Here is a 22,735-nt window from a genome sequence, read left to right as displayed (position 1 = left end):
CCTGGTAATTTCTGTTTGACTGTTATGGGACAGGTTCCTGCTGCAACTGTCCACTCATTCCACATCCTTTTCTCTATAGATCGAGATCCTTTTGATCTTAGTCTCACATAAATATAAATAAATCTGTTAGCTATGGCCAGGCAGGAAGAGGTTTCCCAGTTAAAGGTCTTCACGTTTTTTCTTAGAGTGCACTAACTGGCATTTAGTTCTCTGCTCACTCTCCCCACAAGTTCTTTTTCAGCTTAAGGCAGCCAGTTCGTACTTTCCAGCAATCCAGTACAGTTAAACATGATATAGGTAATTAGAGTATGGTCTGAATAGATCTGAAGAGCAGGCCAAAGGTTTTAGGAGCTTACATCTCCCTCACAAACAGATCCTTTGGCAAAAAAGGCTGTTCTCAAAAGAAGGATTTCAAGTTTAAGCTTTGAAGTTCTGTTACAGTTTTGAAAAACTTAACAGGCTTCAAATATTTCCATGTAATATTTCATAAAATTTAATGGATTTTCTTCAAGCTTCAGAAAACACCAAACACCAGTGTGAAAGTAGCCACCAAGTTCATCAAATACAGTGCTTTTGGCATAGATCTCCCAATCTGAGCTACCTTCTGAAAGATTTTCTTATAGGCCTTGGAGTCTATATGACAGCATCCAGAGGGTGATTCATAACATCCTATAGGCTAAAACGTATGGGAGGAATTGCTCTCAGCACTATCAAATTGGCTTTATTGACTGTAAAGGGAATCCTAGGAGATGAGATCAGATATAGAGCTCTCAGCTATTTTGAAGACATCCAAAATCCAGTCAGATGAATTCTACATCTTGTGCTCATTTTACATGACAGAGGAGGAAAGCAAAGGGAGATTACAGTACATGATGAAAATAACAGTAGTTAGTGCGTGGTACTGGGTCAGTACTGTTCAAGTCAGAGGTTAGATGAAGTTCTGTGTCTTTCCACTTTTAGTTTGCTCAGTTTATTTCAAGATTCAGGTGAAGGTACTGTATGTTGGAGCTAGATTCAAGCAACATCAGTAGGTTTTAACATTTATTGGTGATCAGGACGTTGCTAAAGTTTGCAAAGATAAGGATGTGATGTGAGGCTTGCAATACCTAGTTTGCAGTGCATCACTGCTGCCAGCAAATTGACTTGTTATTATGAAATCTTAAAGTACATTAATTATCTTGTTGTTTTTGATTGTTCTAGATGTGGAATAACAGCAAATCGTTGATCAAGTACACATGGGAGAAAATCACAGCCTGTAACATTGTGGAAGTTGAACCTCACACAGGTGTCATAGGTAAAGTTGCTGTGACTTGCAGGTATCAATTAATGATAGAAATATTTAAAATAGTACTCGTGGAAGAGAAAAGTCTTAGAGCATTATAATGCAAGCAGGGCCTGATCCCCAGCCTACTGGAGCCAGCAGGAGACTTAAGTTGGTTCCAGGAGCTTCAGTACTAGGCTTACAGTGGGTTATTTCAGTTCAAGAGGGTGATTTTATTTGTTTTTTAATTTTTCTTCTCTAGATATGAATGAATGCTGTGAATTTGAACTGACAATTACTGGAGGCAAACCTGGGCATGTCAGCCATAACCTGCTGTGTAAAATTGAACACTCTCCAGAGCCAGTCATGCTGCACGTTGAGGCTGCTTTCAAGGTGAGGACCAGTTCAGTGGTGCAGTATGACTAGATGCAGGGCCTGGCTGTTGACTGCAAAAAGCCTTTTGCTTCTTGAAGGCCTGACAAATCTAGGGTAGTTACAAATAGCAGGCATTTTTACTGTCTAGTAACAGCTGTGTAAATGCTGATACTCCCATGACAGTAAGATTTTTTCTGTATTACATGCAAGGCATTTGCTTTCTGCTATTCTCTGAGAAGCTGAACATTAATCTTAGCTAATAATGTTTTTTAATTAGGCAGTTTTGGCAGAAATGTCCGTTTTGACATCTGTTTCTTGGTGTCCTAGGGTCCTCTTCTTTGCATTGATGTTCCATCACTCCAGTTAGGCTTGATTAAGTGGGGCGAGAGTGTGTTAAGAACCTTTGAGATTAAAAATCTGTGTCAGCTGCCAGCACGGTGGAGAATGCAAGAAAGCCAGGTTTGTCTAGCTGAAAGGAATGAAGAGGTAAGGCACTGCTGTAACTTGCCATGCTCCCTCTTTAGCTGTTTCTTTCTCAGGCTGTACTATTCATTCCAGATATCAAAAGTTGTGATTTCAATGATGCCTTATCAAACGGGTTCTGCACAGTTACATCAGTGCACAAGTTCTTTGTGAAATGAAATATATCTGCATTTTTTTTTTCAATTCTGTTTATTTCAACCCCCCTTGGCAGTCTGATCTAAAGAGACATGGAGTATCTCCTGTACACCAGGGATTTCAGCTGCTGCTAATATACATACAGTTACGTACTTGTACGTATATAATGTACATACAAGGGGGTAAGGCTTCATTAGAGTGGATGCTGCTCAGTTCTCCTCCCACACACCCACATCAGCATCAGATACAAGAATCTCAGCACCTACCAAATTGGTTTTTGTGGCTTCAAATAATGACTTTGAAATATGCAGGTGTGTCCCAAAGTGGCTTCTTACCACAGTGAATGCTAAAACTACTGTTCAGTATTATCTAGGCTGTGATATGTCAAGGACTGGAATGGACTCTATTTGATTTCGGAGCTCATTCCACCATTTCATGTGAAATAACTAGAGGAGCTTGGAGATGATACAAAGAATTGAGTGAGAGCTGCTAACTGCAGACCATTGCATATTCTGAAATTATAAAAAACAATAATAATAAAAAAAAAAAAAAAGCAAAATGTTTATTTTGATTATTTCTGGCACACAGTGGACTTTGTAGATAGATTTCTCCTTGGTGTTAAGCATTAAAGGGAAGTGAGGAAATCCGGACTCAAGGATAAGTGCTTTTCCTAGCAACAAAAGGCCAGACTCTGCCTGCAGGTCTCTTTACATAATTGACCATGCATGGAATTGAGTTTGCTAGTTTCATGGTAAAATTAATCTAAACACTGTTCAGAAGTTTTGTTTTTCTGGACGGTTTTTGTCAGTTTTGCAACTGAAAGAGCAGCTTATTAAGCAGGAGCTTTTTGTTGACCATCACAGGAGATGGAATGCTGTGGGAAGTTGCTCCCATGAGTTCTGCAGCTTTGTTGTGTTGTTTTATTTTTTTCCCCTCCACATGATGCAGATGTATCACCAACTTTGGGTGAAAGTTGATGGCAAAAAAAAGAAGGCTTTCTGAATGGTGGCTATGTCAGCCTTTCAAAACAGTTGTGTGTGTGCCAGTCCCTTTTCCACAAAACAATTATAATCAGAAGTACCTGAATCACAGTGACCTGGGGGAGACCCTGTCCTCACAGTCCTAAAACTCTTCCTTCTCACTTTGTTATTACTTTGTCCCCTGGCATTCCCAACACTTCCCAGGACCTCAGAGAGATTGTAGAGCCTTAATCATTTGAATTTATCTTCCCAGAGTCCATTCATATCGCAGTGAAGATCAAAGATCAAGTTCTCACTTCCTCCTGCATAAAAGCTGCCTCTTTCCTTTTCCCAAACTTCTCCAGCCCATATCCTACGCTCGTGCTTTTTCTATCTGTGCTCCTCCAGTCCTCGATCTGTGCTCCTCCAGTCCTCTTTTCTTGACTCTGTGTTCAGGAATCTCCACTGACTGCTGACTGCTTCATGCTCCCCCTCACCCTACGCACAGCTATCCCTGTTAAGCCCTTGGTTAAGTCATTGCCATTTTACTAGCTGTCCCCATAGAAGCAAAGTTCCTCCTCCTTGTCTAGCCAGGCGTTCACAAAGCTAGCATTGCACTTACTAAAATCTACCCGGATGAGAATCCAGAGGCAGAGAAAAAGGACATGTCTGAGGAAAAACTAGACACACACAAATCCTAATTGGAGTGTGCAGGTACAACATTTTACACTTGCTTTGCAGGCATCAAAAAAATTCCTGTCTCCTCTCTCCTCTCACAGGTATCTCCCTTTACCATTCAACCATCTGCTGGAGAAATACCTCCTTTGGGTTCATGCTGTGTGTCTGTTCAGTTCACATCAGTGCTGTGCCAGCGTCTCCAGACAATATTAGAACTGGAGGTAGAAAATGGAGAAGGGAGGTAAGGGGAAAAAGTCACATTCTCCTTTATTTTTTCCTGAGAGTCACGTGTGATTTTCACTGCAGGTAGTTTTCTCTCCTAAAACAAAAATATGTAGCAGAAACTCAGAAATGGGCTTGTGTAACCTATCAAAGAGCCATCCAATCACTAATATTGCTAAATAAACATAATCATCATTCTTTCCAGCATGCTGTTGTGTGTCTAGCACATTTCATTAGCGATAACAATAGACCATCTGTGTGTTTATTTCCAGTCATCTTCCTGTTTTTGTTGAAGTTCAGACCCCCCAAGCGTGCCTGATGTCTAGCCATCTAGCACTCACTGAAATTTATACTGGAATTCCTGTCAAAGCAACCAGCAAACTTTTTAACCAGACACAGCTGCCAGCAAAATACCTGTGGGGAAAGGTAAGTGTGTTTCTGATGGATGGAGAATAAAGGGCGGATGGAAACTGTAATTTCTATCAAAAATACAAACAATAATTAACAGCTTTTCTGACGTGTCCTTTGAATAATGATTGCTGTTTACTGGCTTAGAAGCAGGGCTTCAGCTTGAGACCAGACTTTATGAAAAGATTCAACTCCCCATTGTTGCTAATATGTTTTTCTGTCTGTCAGTCATTTATTGGAGAATGGGTGGGTGGAGTGGAAGGGGAAAATAGGATCCAAGCTACCAGGGTATCAAAGTGTCATGGCAGTTTAGGGTCTGCGTTTAATTCAGCAGAGCAAAGAGACAATGCTGCTTTTGAATTGTGTCTAAACTTAAATTCCATGTTCTGGGTGGGATTCAGTTCACAGTTTAGGACAGATAAATTTAATGTCAGTATGTGGGCTGTTTTCTGAACCCTCTTTTCAGTGAGGGGAAATTTGGGCAGGAAGTAAGTCACTAGAATAGAGATGTTAGGTGTCATTTTTGGTGCCACCAGATGTTTTTTGTGACCTTCAGGTGTCACTCAAGAAACTCTCTTGTAAGTCCTGTCACACCAGCCAGCAGCTGTTCTGTGTACCTGTGTTTAGGTAACCGAATCCTATCACAGTCATACAGTCAATGGCTTGTGACTGTGAAAGGGTCTACGGCAACTCTGCTCCCAGTCCAGATCCCTCAGCTGAGCACCTGAAGACATTTGAAATTACTGTAAGCAAGTGAATCTTAGCAGCCATGGGGGAATTGTAAAGCAAGCTTTGTCTCAGCAAACCGTGTTGCTACATGAAAGTGGTCCTAAACCTTAGAATAACTCTGTTTTTATAGTCCTCTGTGATCTGGAAAGAAAATCCAGAAGAAACAAAGTTAATTAATTAACAAAGTTAACTGTTTGTCCCGTCTGTTTGGCAGCTCATTGGAAGTCAGGCAGCTTTCTGCTCTGCCACTGTGTCTCCAGCCAGTGGCACCTTAGGTCCAAATGAAGAAAAAGAATTCTGCATAGAACTGAAGACTAACATCACGGTAAGTTTATAAACAGATGAAATGCTGGCATTTTCATCTTGCCTCCATCTGGCAAAAGGAAGGATTATTATATACAAAATATAATGTTCCTTTTTTACATACAATATCTCTGAAATTGCTTTGCTTTAGAGGTAACCATGGTTGAAGGAAACCATTAAAGCAGTCCACATGGTGTGCAATTTTCTACCCTGCCTGTTTGTTTCCCAACTATATTTGTTTTATTTCTTTTTTTTTAAATGCTTATTCAATTACTCTTAGTGCTTTATCTCTTTTCATGGAGCATACAGATCCACACTTATGATTATCCCAAATAAAATATAGCAGACTGACATACATAGCACGTACTTGGTTTTCTGAATGCAGCTGGGCTCACAACATTTTGGTATTTGGAAACAAATTAAAAGAGACTGCTGGGACTGAGAGTCTGCAAAATTAAAAAGCCCTGCAGGGTGTAGACTGTTCACAAACTTTGTGAATTCAGCCATGGACTTTATGGGGGGCATTCAGACATCTGATTTAAAGCATCTAAATAAAGAAACTCCCTGTTCATGAGGTGTATTTGTTCCCACTACAGTCACAGGAGACCTAAGTCACAGTTACTTGCTTTAAAGTAGGTGCTCAGGACCACTAGAGCTGCCCTAACATATCTCTGATACACAGATATGATACCAAACACGTGCATGTGGTATGTGTGGCATGGGATTCCAGTAGAGTTGAGCCTTTTTCATTCAAAGCTGGAAGCTCAGCAGGGCACACTGGCCATCTGAAAGGGCACTTCTGGTTATGGCTGGGGAGCTGAATCCCGTCTGAGCCACCTACAAGAAAGATTGCATTGTGAGTGAGCTAGATGGAGAAGTACCCTTACTGAATCAGTGGAGATCTAGAACTCATATTTGGAAATCACCTTTGAAGATGAACTCCATGTCTCACGCTTGCAGAGCTATGTTTAGAAGTCTAGATCTTGAGATGAATCCCAGTTTATTATTTTATGCAGGATGCACTGTTTCATGTATTAGGAAGGCCAAAAAGGATGGTTGTATTGAATTAGCTAGAGTACTGGTGTATTGGCCACGTATTTCATCCTACAAGTCCTGCTTTAGCCCCAGGTAGAAATGAAACTTGTTTCTGGAAAATTAGTTTAGTATGATTGAAAGTGATTAATGCTTAGAACTTCAAAACTTGAAACACAAGAAGCATATCAAAAATCACTAATGGAGCAGTTTTAACGTTACAGACAGATACAGATACAAAGATATGAAACAGCCACAAATTTTTTACCTTGTTATGTTCTTCTAAGCAAATCTGATGCTAGCAGGAAGTACACTCAAATCAATTCAGTAAAAATTTCAGGATCCTGTTGTAGTTCTGTGTGTGTTTGTTTGTTTGTTGCTTTGTTTTGTTTTTGTCCAGTGTGGTTTATACACATTTTCTAAATAGTTTACTTAATGAAGCTGCCTTTCCTCTGATCTTTGATTCACAAGCAAATTTGACTCTTCTCCTTTCAGGGTGAGCTGAAAGACCTTGTCCTTTCCTGTAGCATAGAAGACATGACTGAACCCCTCTTTCTGAGCATTTCTGGAGATGTGAAAGGACTGCACGTCACCTACTCAGTACCTTGTGAAAGTGGAGCTGCCAGGTAAACCAAGGCATCATTTAAAGTCATCTTCCAGTTGTGTTTGTTGAACAGTTTTAATAGATGCAAAACCCTTGTCTGTCTGTAGAATAGTTATACCAAGTGTTTGATAATATTAAAACCATCTAAAGAATGTCATGGCACGAGTAATGTTTGATAAACCTTTGCAGTTTTGTTGTAGCCAGATCACCTGTATACCAAAGACTGTTTTGGGGAAAAAAACAATAATCTTTTAACAATAGAAGATGTTGAACTATAATTTACATATCTCTTTGCAAGGTTTTAGTGCTGTCATTTCATAAACTGGACAAAACATCCATGGTACCAGACCTTAAGGCAGATCATAATGACACAGTCAAACTTTATTTCCAAACTAAATGTTCCAGCATGCGAGTGCAGTGGAGAATTTTACAGTACCACCCTATAAGACTGAAGATCTCTGTTTATCTTGGGCTTCCAAATTAACACCACGTAAATTACTTCTTTCCAGAGCAAAAGAACAACAGAGGGGAAAAAAAAAAAAAAAAAGAAGTTATTTATATAAGCTTTATTCTTCCTCCTGCTTTATGTAGACAGCAAGGACAGTAAAATGTGCTGGGACTATTCACTGAAGGGGGCGGAGTGAAGAAAAGGTACTGGGTTTGCACCATACCCAAATTCAGCATCCTTGTAAACCCAAGAGAAGAGATTTTGAGCTCTTAGAGCACTATTCCACTCCCACCATTGTTTAGCTGAAACAAACTAAATTAACAACTCTGAATTAATTAATTTGTGAATAATAAACTGGTGTGAAGTTAACTGCATATAGTGAAATTCATGGTTGTGTTATGTCTGTTCTCACATGTGCTCCTGGCACTTGTCACCTGCCAGCTGTCACGACACTTCTGTGTGTAGAGAACATGAAAATTCCCTTTCTGCCTGCTAACTGCAGTGTGGGGCCTCTGTAGTCCATAACATGTTTGTGAGCTATCTTCTGCAGTGCCAAAAATGTGCAAATTCAGCTCTTACAGAACTAAACCCAATATCCAGTAGTTTGGACCATTAAGATTTCTTATTGCGCTGCCAGAGTTCTCTATAACTTGTTATATCTGACTGATATACTTCTTTTATATGTAGCATGATTATTCTCTTTTTGAATGTGGTTGTCTTTATCCATTTTTTATATCAGAAAAAATGGCTTTAATTTGGTAGGTCACCATGTTATACACAATAAATTTTCTACACAGAATAGGTCCTTACAAGGGTAGAAGTAGAAAAAATGAAAAGCAGTAAATGCTGATGACAAAAATCTTAGTCCTTTTACACTTGTCTTCACAACCACATTGCCTCATGCATATCTTAAATCTCCTGAAATTGTCTGTGGCATAAGAAAATAGGACTGATGTTTTAATACTTACTTTTTTTTCTGACAGTGATGGAAGACAAATATTACAAAGCCCCTGTGATCTTCTCCTAGACTTCGGATCTGAAGTTACATTCAAAGATATAGTAAAACGTCAGCTGATTATTACCAATCACACCGCAATCAGTGCACCATTCAAACTAGAAGCTGAGTATTTTACTGGCTACTCACCTACTCCAGAAGAAATCTGCCTGTAAGTCTTAACCTTTCTGCATAATAACTCAAATACTAATAGAGATCTGGATTAAAAATGAAATCAAGACAGAGTGCTGTTTCCTGTGTCACAAGATGCACTTTCTGCAGTTCTCTGGTGTTGGTTGATTTTGTTTTAGATTGATTTTTTTTTTTTTTAAAGCTCTTTGACTCTGGTAATGAAAAGTGCTGATGATACTTCCTGCAGGAACAGATCGCTTGCAGTGCCAGGACAGAAGTTTTAGCTGGCATAAATGACAAAACACTATTGTTGCCAATGGATGTAAGCTGGTTTGTACCTGCCAAGGCTCTGTTGTGCTGGGTTGTACACAGCCTTACAACACTTTTAAGTTAATTCTCACTTAAGGATGTTACTTCCAAAAGATACTTTGCAGGCAGTCCTTCTTTAAGTAATAATGGCCACTAAATGATTAGTCAGCTGAGCTGTTATTTTAGCAGAGACAAGGTCATTTCACAGAATTGTCATGTGTTTTTTTTTTTTTTAATTTTTTTTTTCAAGCTCTTCAGGCCACCTGGTGAAAAGGAGAGGGCCCATCACAAAACATGCAGCCAAAAGAGCGCAGTCAGGTATGAGAAATATTTGTTATCCCACACAGTGGAGAGAAGGCAAAAACCATCTGACTACCACATTCAGCATTAAATCTGCCAGTCAGGCACATAGTTTTTTTTTTCCTTGGAATGTTTGGCTAAGTCTACACTTAAACAGCTTGGTTCCTCACTTCATTCTTGAGGCTGAAACTCCACATTGCATAAGCATTAGGTCATTTTTTAATTTTTTTTTTTTTAAAAGAAACCAACGGTCTTAAACAAAGATGGGTGATTCTACTTATAGTTCATTCCCAGTACAGACAAGATGTATAACCTTTGGCCGTTTCCTTTCTATGTTGTCTTCCGATACCATTGCAGCAGGCCTTTCTCCCTCAAACCCTTTTATTTATCTCCCGCTGTAGAAAACTACCCCACAGCCCATCCATCATTTCTGGTGCCTTGCACTGAAAACAATAATACTTGGAGCCACAGGGGACCGAGGGAGGGGGGGAAGTGGGATCAAAATGCTGTAAAGTGTGGATGCGTCTTCTGTATCCAAAATAAAACTTGGATATATTGGTAGCTTGCCATAGTGTTTGGTATCTGTTAAAAAGACAAAGCTTTTCAGCTGTTGAATTAGCCCTTAAGATTAGAAAAAAAAGCTGTTCTGACAGATTCCATGCAAGTGTATTGATTTAGAAGACTAAGTGACTCAGAATGTGGAAGGGCTCTGCTCTTTGTAATTCACATTCTTTGTGTTGAAAAGCACACAGAGGTAAACAGGCAGCTGCTGCTAATAGAAAGATAACCAGTTAGCACAAATTCCAGCTTATTTTTTCCCAAACTGAGGGTGTGTTTTTATGTAACCAATCGTTGCCTTGCATATCTCAGAGGCCTGGAACAGGTTGTTCGAAGGGAGACTATGAAATAATCTCTGCAAGAACTGACTCACTTAAACTGCCTTTTTTTTTTTAAGGCCCACTGCAGAAGGGAGTAAAGCAGTAAAAATATGGGCTATGTAAGTGATCCCATTTTCTTTGAAGCCAGTGAGGTTATCTTGATTAACACCAGCTAAAGATCAGTCCTCTGTTTTCTTTGAAAGGCTGACTTTGTTCCATTTCCTCAAAACTTATCAAATACTTCTTTGCTGTGCTCCTTCAGCATTTGCAGCAGCGCTGCTGTCTCATGGGAAGGGAGTAGCTTTCCATGTACAACCTTCCTCAGGAACTCTGAAAGCCTTCCAGCAGCTAATCATAGAAATAACAGCTTACAACAACATGTGGGGAGAATACCGCGATGATCTTGTCTGTAAGGTAGGTGGGGCTTGGTTTCAAATTAAATATTGCTATAGCAGATTTGACACCAATTATATTTCCCAGATTCCTTTCTGTTAAAAATTCTTTTTCAGGTAATTAGCTTATCTGTAAAAGTTCAGGGTAGTTATTGCTACCATTACCTCCAACGACATGTAAGGAACAATTCCTTGCTCTTGCAGTTCTTGGTGTAGTTCTGGGGTAATGTGTCCCTGGGGAGTTTTCCATGTGTCTTAAAAGTAACTGGAGCAATTTTGACAAATAAAATATGTTTGGTAGCTGGCCAGTGCACTATGCTCTACCAATACAATTATTAATTATATTATATAGGAAGGCCGCAGGGAAGCTGATTAATGTATGAGCTTTTGTATTCTCCTGCTGAGAAAAACTTTAGCTTATGAATTAGGTGCATATGAATTAGGTGCTTTTAAAAGATACAAGTCAAAACATATGAAAATCCAAACTGGTTTTCAAAACGTAATTTTATAGCCAAGGTACTAGAGTTATATCTTGATTCTAATAGCAAAAAATCATTTTTAATAGGTGGGAGACTTACAAACTAAATTAATTCCTATGCAAATGACTGTGAAAGGCTGTCCAATCTTCCTGCAGATGACAGGACCACAAACACAGCAACCCATCATCAGGTACAGCCCAAAATAGTGTCAGAGAAGTCAGACAATTAAACACCACTGGGCAGTAGCCAACATATATACCTGTTCCCATCTTCCTGTGATATAATGAGCAGGTCAGCACAGTGACTGCAGAAGTACAATAACTGCTTCTGTAGCACCAATGCATTTGTCTCTGCCAGCATAATTTAAAAAGAATATACAAACAAATCTTCCTGACTTCACATGTTCACCCTGAAATGTCTAAGAGACAACTAAGACTGGAAGAAAGACTGATTAAAGAAAGTAATGTTGTATTTTGCAGCATTGGCCATGTGTTACCTGCTGGCCAAACTTAACAGGCTGCCAGTGCAGCCAGATATGCTCCAATTTAAATGAATTTTTATCGAAAAATTGTTTTGGACATTCACTTATTCTCTGCATGTTCTAACAGCAGGTTTCCCCCCTCAGGTTTGGCACTTGCGTTTCTGGAGGGTGTCCTGTGTTACGGAGTGTGCGGCTCAACAATCCCACTCCCTTTGGTAACACTAATTTTTGTAAAACAAACACCAACACTTGCATTGTGCTCCCTGTAATAATAAAAATAGAACAACCCATTAACATGTTAACTAACTGGCCTTGTTTCCTTATCAGGATGTTTTTTGTAAAGACATTGACAGTCTGTAAGACAATATCTAAGCTGTTTTCTAACTTGGCTAGTACAGAAAAATAGTACGAGTTGTCTGGTCTTTATCTGAATGGTAGTATTTATTATTAGGGCATTATTGCCATGAGTATTAGTTTGCTGTCTGCAACAGTAAATCATCTGAGCTCCAGACAGAGGACAGGAAAATGTGTTACTGACTCAATGTGTTATTACTATGAAACAGCACATCCCATCCTAGTGCATCTGGGCTCGTATTCCTCATTGAAATGATGCAAATTCAGGATTTTCCATACTGTTTTTGTGAAATTCTCACCTGCTTCTTAGCGGCATCAGGCTCTTCTGTGTTTAGTCTTTTTATCTCAAGTGAGATTTTAAGCTCTTCAAAGCAATGCTCAATCACCTTTTTTTTTTTCCTGAATGCCACCAAAAATGTTTGCTTAACAAACAAAGTACTTACCGTTTATTTTAATGTTTACTTATCATTTATGTTGATGTTATTGAAATTATAGTTTGGGATCTAGAGAGCTGTAACAAGCTGTAATAAGGGTATGCACACATGCTCTTAACTCAATATCGTTTGTTTACAGCAAACATGGCAAAGCTTAACATGTACTCTAATACAAATCCAGTTGCTAGACAACAAATTCTTTACTTGATCTTCTTGTTCCATAGAGCCAACTAAGCTGTGAGTCTTCTGAATGACCAGAAACAACTGTCCTTTCTCCTTTCAATTCAGACATCCGCCTGGACTGGGAAACTTACAACCAAGTAAAAGATGATAAAAAGCTGGTGGACCTGTTGATGTTCTTTGGAGACCCTTTCCCTCCTAAGGACGTGGATGAAAATGAGACTGCATCAACTGGTAGCAACTCGGAGTTGGAGATCGCGTTAGAATTGGATCAACCCCCCATTCCCTGTGGAAGCGTTTATCCAGCCTTGCAAACCACCGATGAGGTCAGCTGTTAGTCTGTTTTTTATACTGCTGCTGAGATACATGATGGGTTTCTTGGCATGAACGGTTGAAAACAAGAACATGCAAGGCCTGGATTATTAAATGTCAGCTCCTCTCAAAAGTCAAAAAAGCAATGCATCAGTAGGTGACTATAGGTATCAGTAATCAGTTTCCAAAACAAGCTATAAACAAATAGCTCTTCAGCTTCTCCTTCTCTTTAGGAAAGCTAGTCTGATACTTCTTAAAACAGTCTTTGACAAACAAATCAGTTTGGATCTACTTTTCTCATGGCTACTTTAAGTGCTGCAGTCACAGAGCAGAATCTACAGTGCAGAGTTCAAATCACAGCTAATGTCTTGGAGGCATTTTTCCTAGTGCCAAACCAGACTGGTTCTGTTAGATGTTACCATGTTGTAACAGACTCTAATATGTAAAGTTTTATTATAATATGGCAACTTACTGCTGTGAAAGACTGGGAACAACAGCAAGAAGGTGTTATGCAGGATCTAGCAAAAGCTTCACAGAAAGCACCTTTTCTCTGTTTCAGCTCAGAAGGCATAGTTGTTCTGAAAACACCTCCAATGTTCCACGTGCAGCAAGGGAAAGTTGTTTCCCTAGAGTGCTGGTTTATATAATGGGCCTGGGATGTTTCAGCTGAGTGCTGCTCTTTGCTGAACAGGACCCAAGCATGCACATTTTTCAAGAGGTTTTGGTTTGAGGAGAGCAAACCTATGCATGAAAAAATGTATGTGCAGGACACATCCATGTGTCCAGCTTTTGTGCCAGAAAGAAACTGGAGCTGGCCATGCTTACGGACAGTTCCCTGTACACTTCACTTGCATTCCTCCTTTGCAACGTAACCGTTTTAACCATTCCCCACCCTTGTGTCCCTGCAGTCTTCAGGCACAGACAGCAAAGAGATCGCTCAAGAACCTGCAATGCAGAAGATTGTCTCTGTACTCATACGGCCTCATGAAGGGGTTCCTGCTAACAACCCCTACTCCGTCACTCCAAGACAGATAGTAAGCTGTACATTTCTTTGTGCTTAGATTTAGCATGTTTTCTGTAGGATAGCAGAGACAAAGGAAAAGGAAGCTTGGGGTTGGAGCAGAGACTACTAAACAGTAGGCCTGGAGGGCGAGAACAACTTCTCCCTTGGCTTGCCTCAGTGAAGTGTGTGGCATGGAGTGGGAGGCATCCAGCCTGATGCTCTAGCAGCACATTATTTAATCAGTGCAGATTTGCTAAGTAAAGCTGGCAGGCTTAGAAAGCAGGCTGCTGGGAAAGGGGTTTTTGGTAGACAACATTTCTGAATAAACAGTTGTAACTCACTGTATGTCAAAAAAAAATGCTACCAAAAGGGGCCACCTTGTCACAATTCCTTAGAAATAAGCTAAAGCACTTGAACACCTAACTATGAGTGATAGGGTTGCCCAAGACACCAGTGTGTCCGTTTTGATTAGCAAGTTTTTTGCTGAAGAGTTTCAGTTACAAGTTAGAATAAGCTAAAGAATACATTAAAAATAAAATAAAATATGGAAATGGCTTCTGAAAGCAATGAAGCCTACGGTCAGCTCTGGGGTGATCTGATACTGAGATAGCTAAGATAACACAAGTGTCCCTTTGTGGAGAGAGTCTCTATTCAGTGTAGCCAGCAGAGATCTTGGCCCACATGGAATGTAGTTGATGCCTATAGAGCCATTCAGGTATTTGTTTTTTCAGAAATGTCCTCAATATTTCCATTATTGATCCAAGAAGGTCTGGTAGCTCAAATAAGCTCTCTGACCAGCCCCTGTAGTGTTTTAGGATATGGCAGAGCTTTCTAGCTCCAGCCCTGCTCTGGCCCTGCTAGACCTCAGGCAGAGCTTCCTTATGTCCTCACTGCTCTGAGTGGGGGAACACGGTGCAAGGAGAGCTGCTGCTTCTGAACATAAATCCAGCAGGGCCAAACAGCTCACCCTGTGATCCCATGAACTCAGGGAGGCTGCTTTTGCACAGCACTAGCCTGACAGCAGCACACACCACACGGCCCGAGCTCACAAACTTGGCTAGACCTGGGCTAGTTCTGCAGGAGAAATTGCAGGCAAAAGTGTTTTTGCAGCAATAACAAGGTTTAATCGTGCAGAACCTATTTAACCTGTACATCACAGGAAATCCCCTGTAGCTGGTTAGTACATTCCCTGCTGTTAGTAAAGTAAAAAATGACCAAGAGTAAACTGAATTGTAAAACACTCATAATTCACACTTGTACCTCTTTGCAAAAGGTTTTTTATGTCTCTGAATACTGTCAGTTGTAGGAGTTAGCCTTGGAGGAAGAGTGGGAAGAACTGGGTAGAATTAGGTATTATTTCTAAAACCAGACAGGGATGTATGTGTGCTCAGGGGAGCTGTTCTGTGGCTGTGCTTAAACTGTTGATAAAATGGCCAGACTGATATTTGCAGCTGAAATAATCAAACCAGTTTTGTTGCCACATGTTGTCATTTCAGTGCGTGCCCTGAGCTTAGCCCATTCCCAGAGGATTTCAGGCTCCTTGTGTAACTCTGTTTTAGCAGCTGAGCGCTGAGGGTGCTTGTGCAATCCCCGGCAGCTGCCTGCATGGCTCAGCAGGCGTCTCTCGATTGCAGGTGGTTCCAGGAGGTGGCAGCATCTCCGTTTGCATCTCCTTCACCCCGCATGTCCTCCCGGAGACCGTCACTGAAGTGCAATGTGAAGGGTTTGCGCTGGGATTCATGAGCCTAGACGGCAAGGTAAACTGATATCCCAGCAGAGCTAAAGACGACTGGGAAATAATCGTTTCCATTCCTGTAATTTCACGTGCAGGCTGCTGTGTACTTGGCCAGTCTGTGCAAACAGTCCTCTTCCTGCAACCCCGAACATCCTTCCTTAATTTCATTAGCTGCATTTACCTTTTAGCTTGGAAGCATTCTGGGGTGGGAATGTCAGCATCTTGTTACATTGTCTGGACCAGTAGACCCCAGGCAAAAGCCCAGGATTTGAATTGTTATCACAACATCAGGTTTCATTGATAACAAGAGCTAACAATGCAACTGAGACTCAGGACTCTGAGTTCTGTTCCTGGCTCTGCACCAACCTTCCTGTGAGCTCTCGGACAGCACCTCTCTCCTCTGGGAAGCTTCCTCTTCAAAAACTGCAGGTGCAGCTCGTGGGCTGATGTGAGGCTTGAGCAGTGCTTTATGAATTGCTCTGAGATTCTCTGACCTGAATCATTGCAAAGGTGCAAGGTAGAATGAATAAATAACAGAATATTTAGTAAAAACATCCCTAATGTTCCTTACTCCTGTAGGAAGTACTGTCTGTGTGTGTATTAAACACAGTCATGAGAGTCCAAATACTGCTCAACTTCTGCCGTTCCTTGCACGTTGCCATCACATCTTACAAACAGGCAATACGTTGCCAAGCAGAATCCCATTTTGGCTACCAGCCTCTCAAGCTAAAAGCAGGGCTTTATGTTTTAGTGCTGTCATTTATCCAGAACTTCTGTCTGGGTTTTGTTGTCAGCTCGCAAAGACAGTGCCTGACAAGGTGCTCCGCAAACACGGCTACGATGCCCCACCGTTACGAATAGACCTGAGAGCCTCTGTAAGGCATGCTCTGTAAGTACCTTCACACTGACACCTCACACACTGACACCTCACACACCCACAGAATAAATCAGCCTGGAGGGAAGGGCTCTGACCAGCTCTGATTCTTTACACGCAGGTTAAAAGTAGACATGGATCATGATGGAGAAATGATGTTTTACTCTGTGGCAAGTGATCTCATACCAGATCAGCCTCTGTTAGGAGTAAGTACTTCACACACAGATGCATTCTCTTGGACTGAGCTACTGTGAAAATTCACAGCTGCATGCAATGGTTTTTAAAACACATCTTTACCAGTGTCCTCATGTTGCCATTTTCAATGTTGCACGTAGTTGTATGTAAACTAAAAGGACTACAAGTACTTATTAGCCAGGAATAAGCATAGCTGAGCTCAGACAATGCCTGTTTTATACATCTTCCTCTATTATTATTTTATTTGTAGAGGATTTCTTAAGTAGAAAAATAAGTACTTCTTTTCAATACGTAAAGGTCTGATAGCAGAATGAGTCACTTAGAGCAACGTAGTCTGTTTCTGTGACCTTTGACATTCAAAGACTCTAACCTTATTACATTATTTGTATTTTGGGTTTTTACTCAAGAAATTTTGAAAAGCACAAGTGAAAAATAATGGGCTTCTTTGGGATAGAGTCCTTCAGATCCCTGGTGCTGTTGAAAGACCAGACTAGCACAAAGCTCTCAAGGGAGTTTAAACTAACCAGTTTTGAATAATTTTTCTACCAGGTTTTGACAGATTCAGTAATGACTCAGAGTTTGAAACTCATCAATTGCACTAAGGTTCCTCTGTACTTCAGGCTCCTTCTGTCTACGCCCTTCAGCCTGGCCAGCACAGATCTCCAGAAGAGCACCAAAACATCCCACAGCAAGAAGGAAGAAACAGAACAGCAACCGCAACTTGTACTTTATCCCCAGCAAAACATGCTGGTAGGCTCAAAAAAAATAATCCTCTGCCAGAATAGATAGTTTAGTAATTGGTATGTTAGCATGGCCCAGATGAACCACAAGAAAAACACAACCAATATAGAAATCTCACGATGTCAGGGGAAATAGTGGTATATTAGCAAATGCTAATAACTGCAATTTTGCCTGCTATATTGCAGGTACAAAGTATTTTTCCACAGCGGCTCTGCTGTGCTTTTCTCATCAACTCTGACCTATTACAAACTCTTGCAGAAAGCCCTGTGTCATTTCTGGACCTGACCTAAATCAATAGCCAAATACATGCTGGACTAATTAAAAGACTTGCAAAGCCTACATTCCCTCATTTCCTTAAATTAGATGCAGGCAGTTCAGAGAGAAAAAATTGGTTAGTTTGGGATGTACACAGTGACATTAAAGGAAGCAAAGTCTTGGATTCAAGAATCACCTAGGGTGCAAAAATGAATAACCCTCAGCTGCATTTTGAAGTGTGCTTCTCATTTTTCAGTGTTCATTTTGACTTAGAGGCACACAGGTCTTAATTGCACATGTGCCAGAAGAAAGACTTACATTTTTAAGACATCTTTGGGAATATGGTATTTGTAACCTCAGGAACTGAGCGCTTTTGTCTTGCTAGAGAATGTTTCTCTCCTGTGGTTCAGCAATTAGCTCTTCACCTTTACACTCCAGCTCTGTGTACTGGATTTATAGGAAATAGCTGTGCTTTTTCCTTAATGTCCATTAAAGCACTTTATTCCAGTGGGAATTTGGTTGCTGGCACAACACTTTTGGGTTCCAGTGGGAAAATGTGCACTCGGGCCTTTGAGCAGTGTTTACTTTGGATTTCCTGCACACAGTGCCATCTTATGTGACAGTCATCTGAATTCCTCTTCCCACAGGTGAAAGTGTCATTCCACACAACTCTGGAGTTGCTTACCTATCAACATTTGCCAGATACCCAGATGCTTCCTGGATTCCAAGTGCTCCAGTTTGAGAACGGGGAGAGAAAGCTGAAGTTCAGTCAAAATCTGGTCATCGAATACAGTAACCACAGTACCCAGGTAAGAGGAGAATGACAGCACTGGGCTGTTTTATCAGCATCTTTGATTCAGAATGAACATGCCTTGGGGTTCACTGAGCTGTGAAATACAGCCACCTCTGGAGTAAACCTGTAGCATACAGTCAAAGCGAATGGCCAGAGATTAGCAAAAGGAGATTGCAGTCTGTTGAGCCTGCAGGTGACTCTCCGGTTGGCAAAGAAGTTTTGGGTCAGCAGCCTAGTGATTGTACCCCCGTTTTCCTGCAAGAGCACTGTTTGCACAGCAGGAAGGCCTGGGTGATATGTCTCAATCAAAGGGCAGCATGCCCAGTCACAGTATGACTCTGTGTCCTGAGACACTGCAGGAAGCAGGACAGTCTCAATGAACATGCCAGCAACTGAGTCACCAAGCACTGCCTCCTGCAGTACCCAATTGCTTCTTGAAAATCTCCTAAGCCTGCCCAGCTCATGCGGTGTGGTCGTAGCCCACACACATTTAAAGACTGATCTCTTCCAGATGGAAAGCTATAACCCCCACCCAAATCTTCAGCAGTTCCAGTACACTGCATTGTCTTCACACCAGGTATTTGTGAGGGCTGATCTGTAAGATCCAAGCATGATATCTAAGATGCAGTCAACTTAATAATCTTGGGCAATCTGCACCAATTGAATGACTCACAGTGGGCCATACAAAGTCCTCGGGGACAACAAGATGTTGTAATGTCTGCATCTCCACAGAAAATCCTAATAAATCCAAATAACAAACCAGAATGTTCACTGTGTTACTTCATTAAGACCACAAAGATGAAAACCTGTCTCAAAGCAGTGAAACAAGCAACAACTTCATTCATTCAAAGCTGTAGAATGGGGAACTGAGTGTTACAGAAAGAACACAAAACAAGTACTCTTGATTCAGTGCCTGAGGTAAGAATGATCCAGCTGCAGCAGATACAAAACAATACAAAAAATAAAAAAGTGTTTTCTTGTTTTTTCTTTCCTCTCTTTTGTAGCTGGTCCCAGTGACTGCACACCTTACTGTCCCGGTTCTGGAGCTGTCTTGCGACACGGTTGATTTCAAGACCTGCTTTGTTGCACAGACCAAGACTGAACATGTCTTCTTGTCTAACAGGAGTGGCTGCAGAAGCTACTGGACTGCTTTGCTGGGTATTTGGGTTTTGCAACTTGGTTTCCTTGCTCTGTGGTTTCACTGTTCATTTTTTTTGGATGTTTTGGTTTTGTTAAGACTGCGTGCATTCACTCATATGATGATGTTTAGTCCAAACATACCAGGTCTGCTTCTGTTCCCACATATGTGCGGTGGTGATGGCTGTTGGTTTTTGTTTTCATTTACATCAGTGTATCTCTGCTGGTTTCAGCCTTTACTCCAGATTTAACCAAAGGATGAAACCACAACCCTCACTGTTGGTGGACATGCTTTGGTCATTTATACTACAATCCCAGGAGGCAACAAGCAGCAGCAGCACCTCCTCACGAGGGCTGTTTGAGCTTGTGCCTAATGAGATCAACAACAGATGGACTTCAAAGGAAAGAAGATAAGGGTCTCATTATTCTGACACAAGGACATTGATCGCTCCCCGTGATTAAAGGATGAAAATAGAAACTGGCCACATGCACAGAAAGCTTGTGACAGTGCAAAATATGATTTATTAGTTGGCACGAAAGGAGGTGCATTGTTTTGAGAGCTATATGCTGTACAAACCGATACAGAAGGTCTCATATTGCTTTGTTTGATATTTGCCCTCTTTGCTGCAGATGAACAAGAAAAGCATAATAACGACCTGGAAGTATTTTCCGTCTCCCCTCCTAATGGCATTTTGGAGGCACGCAAAGGGGACCAACCTACCAAAGATGTTTTGCAGATCACCTTTACTGCCAGGTATGGTTAACACAACTGAAATCTTGCTGTTACTCCCTGTTGAGCCCAGACTCATATTGTGAGTAGTCACTGAAAGCAGAGTTCTGCACTGTTCTTGTGTTATCAGGCCTTTGACACCTGTCAGTCTCGTGCTTCCAATCTCTTTCCCTCCACTGCTCCCACATACAGATTTTCTTTTAGAATTTTCACCCTGAGTTTCAGCCTTTGGTTTACCTACTTCAAATCACACCGTTAAAACAGTTGGCATGGCACACTGCCTGCGTACGACTGGATAAAATCGCTTTCTCTAGGGTCCTCAACAGAGTAAATCTCAGGCTCTGTCAAGTCAGTGCAGAAGCCGATTCAACAGTTAGCTCCTTTATGTATCTAGTATTTTATTAGGACAAAGAGAGAAATGTGTATGGAGTATTTCAAAATTCCAGTAAGAATCTGTCGTGCCTGAAAGAGCAGTGTCTTTTGCAGTCAGTCTCAGGGATACTTCATTATAGTTTGTGCTCCAAAAGTTAACTTTTTGAATTCCTTTACCTCAGAATATCTCCTGATGAAGCCAATAGTGCAGAATGTTATTCCAGTGTACTGATACAATTTGTTTTACTCCTCCTTAGCTTGGTTCAATGTTTAGACTGAGTTGTGTTGATGTTTGGTGGAAAAAAAAATCGATGCTTTTTTGTTGTCTCTAGTCCAAAGGTTTTCTGTATGACAAAGATAGCGTGAGCTGCAGGCAGACAACAGCAAAGAGCACAAGAGATCAGATGCAAATAATTGTCTTTGTCCTATAAACAGCTGATATTGTTCTAATTACGTTTATGGCCAGCTTACCATAACCTTTTGTCAAGGCTGAGGATTACTTCTGAGTAGCAGAGGCACTGACCCAAAACCTTTCATTTCTTTGCTGTAATTAATGAGATGCAAATCCTGAAGGAAAGCAGCTTTTGTTAAAAATGATGTTTTTTTGCTGAGATGGCCAGAGGAAAGGCCCCATGATATTCCTTCACACCTCCCAGAGAAGACAAGTAGGTTTGTTTTTTTTTTTAAGCTTCACTCATTACTTGGAAATCTTAACAACTTGGCAGAAAGTTTAGGATGAGCCTATCCCGGGGATTTAAGTGAACTCTGAACACTGCCGAGAGGGAAGTTTCAAGAAGCAATCTACAAGTGACAGCTATTGCTGGAACTTCAGGTCCCCTGGGCCAGGCCGTGAGCTCTCCATGCCTGGAGCTCCGGCAGTCTCAGCAGGATGGGGCCTGTTAGGCCTCGCTCTGAGCAGTGCCTTGGACCAGAGACCAACTTGGGCCAGACTCTCAACTCCTTAAATCTTTCAGCAGAGCCTTTTGACTCTGCCTGAAGCGCTTCCTTTTGTCTGACAACAGGTACCACAATAATCAGCCTGCCAGGGAATTCCCAGCACTGCCGAGCTCAGCACCAGCATGGCAGTAGGAAATGATGATATATGAGGTGATTTTAGTGACTCACCTCCCTAAATCAGGCATCTTCCTGCAGAATTTTGTACTAGGAGAAGTACGAGCTGCCTGTTAGACAAGTCTCTTGCAGGCCTTTACAAGGGCAATCTCTGAGAGAGGTGCTTCAGCTGGAGGAGCCCAAGGGCATTGGGTAGCACCAGCCTTAGGCAAATTACGCTGTACGGCTTCCACTTAGCCCAAGTGCTAAAATGCCACTTGCTGTAAGCCTTTTGATGTTCATTTACAACGTGGACTCGGTCAATTATCCCTTGACTTACTGGCATTGACAAACTTGTTTCAAACCTGTCAGAGGGGAGGAGCTGTCACAGCAGCGCGGTGCAGGCAGGCGTTTGTTCCCAAGCGATGCTAATCCCTTAGGAGAGCTTGGTTTTATTTATTTAAACTCAAATTAACTTTCACAGATAGGAAGGCACTCGAGGTCTTCTTTCAACAATGAAATTAATAATGCCCTGTCTTTAGCTGAGGCACAGACTGTAGCGTTGTTTTAAACCCTCATATGTATGAAACCAAAGCCAGGTCTCTCCTTTTTCTTCCACAAAGTAACTAATACCATCCTAAACCATGGAGATAGGTCCAGCTATAACTGAAATGTCATCTTTTCCCTCTGCACTTTAGGAAGGCCATCGAGTACGAAGCAGTCGTGACCATTAGTGGGATGCTGGGAGAGAAGCCGTGCACACTGCACATCAGGGGATGTGGATCATACGATGGGAAGTATGAAGACCCACATTTGATTTAAGCAGGACAGATAGCAAGGTAATAAGTCAGCTGCAAAAGTGGCATCAGCTGAGCCTTTATTGTCATCTACTTCAGCTTTTAAATGTGTACTGGAGTTTTAGCAGAATAAAGTTTATAGGTTACGGGTGATAAAAGTCACAGTAATTT

At 41.2% G+C, this 22,735-nt stretch overlaps 1 protein-coding gene across 2 annotated transcripts in view; it reads left to right on the top strand.

Moving 5' to 3' along the window:
- Nucleotides 1-22,710, top strand: part of DLEC1 (DLEC1 cilia and flagella associated protein) — a 36,761-nt gene extending 14,051 nt beyond the window's left edge. For both annotated transcript variants that reach the window (XM_072033868.1, XM_013106692.5), the window contains exons 17-38: nucleotides 1,201-1,294; nucleotides 1,524-1,654; nucleotides 1,964-2,122; nucleotides 3,993-4,132; nucleotides 4,386-4,539; nucleotides 5,465-5,575; nucleotides 7,081-7,211; nucleotides 8,621-8,803; nucleotides 9,323-9,390; nucleotides 10,513-10,664; nucleotides 11,208-11,311; nucleotides 11,747-11,817; nucleotides 12,679-12,896; nucleotides 13,791-13,916; nucleotides 15,520-15,642; nucleotides 16,415-16,509; nucleotides 16,616-16,700; nucleotides 17,239-17,439; nucleotides 18,333-18,494; nucleotides 19,483-19,636; nucleotides 20,246-20,369; nucleotides 22,466-22,710. In XM_072033868.1, the coding sequence (XP_071889969.1) occupies nucleotides 1,201-1,294; nucleotides 1,524-1,654; nucleotides 1,964-2,122; nucleotides 3,993-4,132; nucleotides 4,386-4,539; nucleotides 5,465-5,575; nucleotides 7,081-7,211; nucleotides 8,621-8,803; nucleotides 9,323-9,390; nucleotides 10,513-10,664; nucleotides 11,208-11,311; nucleotides 11,747-11,817; nucleotides 12,679-12,896; nucleotides 13,791-13,916; nucleotides 15,520-15,642; nucleotides 16,415-16,509; nucleotides 16,616-16,700; nucleotides 17,239-17,439; nucleotides 18,333-18,494; nucleotides 19,483-19,636; nucleotides 20,246-20,369; nucleotides 22,466-22,589 (2,910 nt within the window). In that variant the 3' untranslated portion in view covers nucleotides 22,590-22,710. The remainder of the gene's footprint in view (nucleotides 1-1,200; nucleotides 1,295-1,523; nucleotides 1,655-1,963; nucleotides 2,123-3,992; nucleotides 4,133-4,385; nucleotides 4,540-5,464; nucleotides 5,576-7,080; nucleotides 7,212-8,620; nucleotides 8,804-9,322; nucleotides 9,391-10,512; nucleotides 10,665-11,207; nucleotides 11,312-11,746; nucleotides 11,818-12,678; nucleotides 12,897-13,790; nucleotides 13,917-15,519; nucleotides 15,643-16,414; nucleotides 16,510-16,615; nucleotides 16,701-17,238; nucleotides 17,440-18,332; nucleotides 18,495-19,482; nucleotides 19,637-20,245; nucleotides 20,370-22,465) is intronic.
- Nucleotides 22,711-22,735: the final 25 nt, after the last annotated feature.

The sequence above is a fragment of the Anas platyrhynchos genome, chromosome 2 (assembly GCF_047663525.1).
Source record: "Anas platyrhynchos isolate ZD024472 breed Pekin duck chromosome 2, IASCAAS_PekinDuck_T2T, whole genome shotgun sequence".
Lineage (NCBI taxonomy): Eukaryota > Metazoa > Chordata > Aves > Anseriformes > Anatidae > Anas > Anas platyrhynchos.
This window is presented reverse-complemented; position numbering and strand designations above follow the sequence as displayed.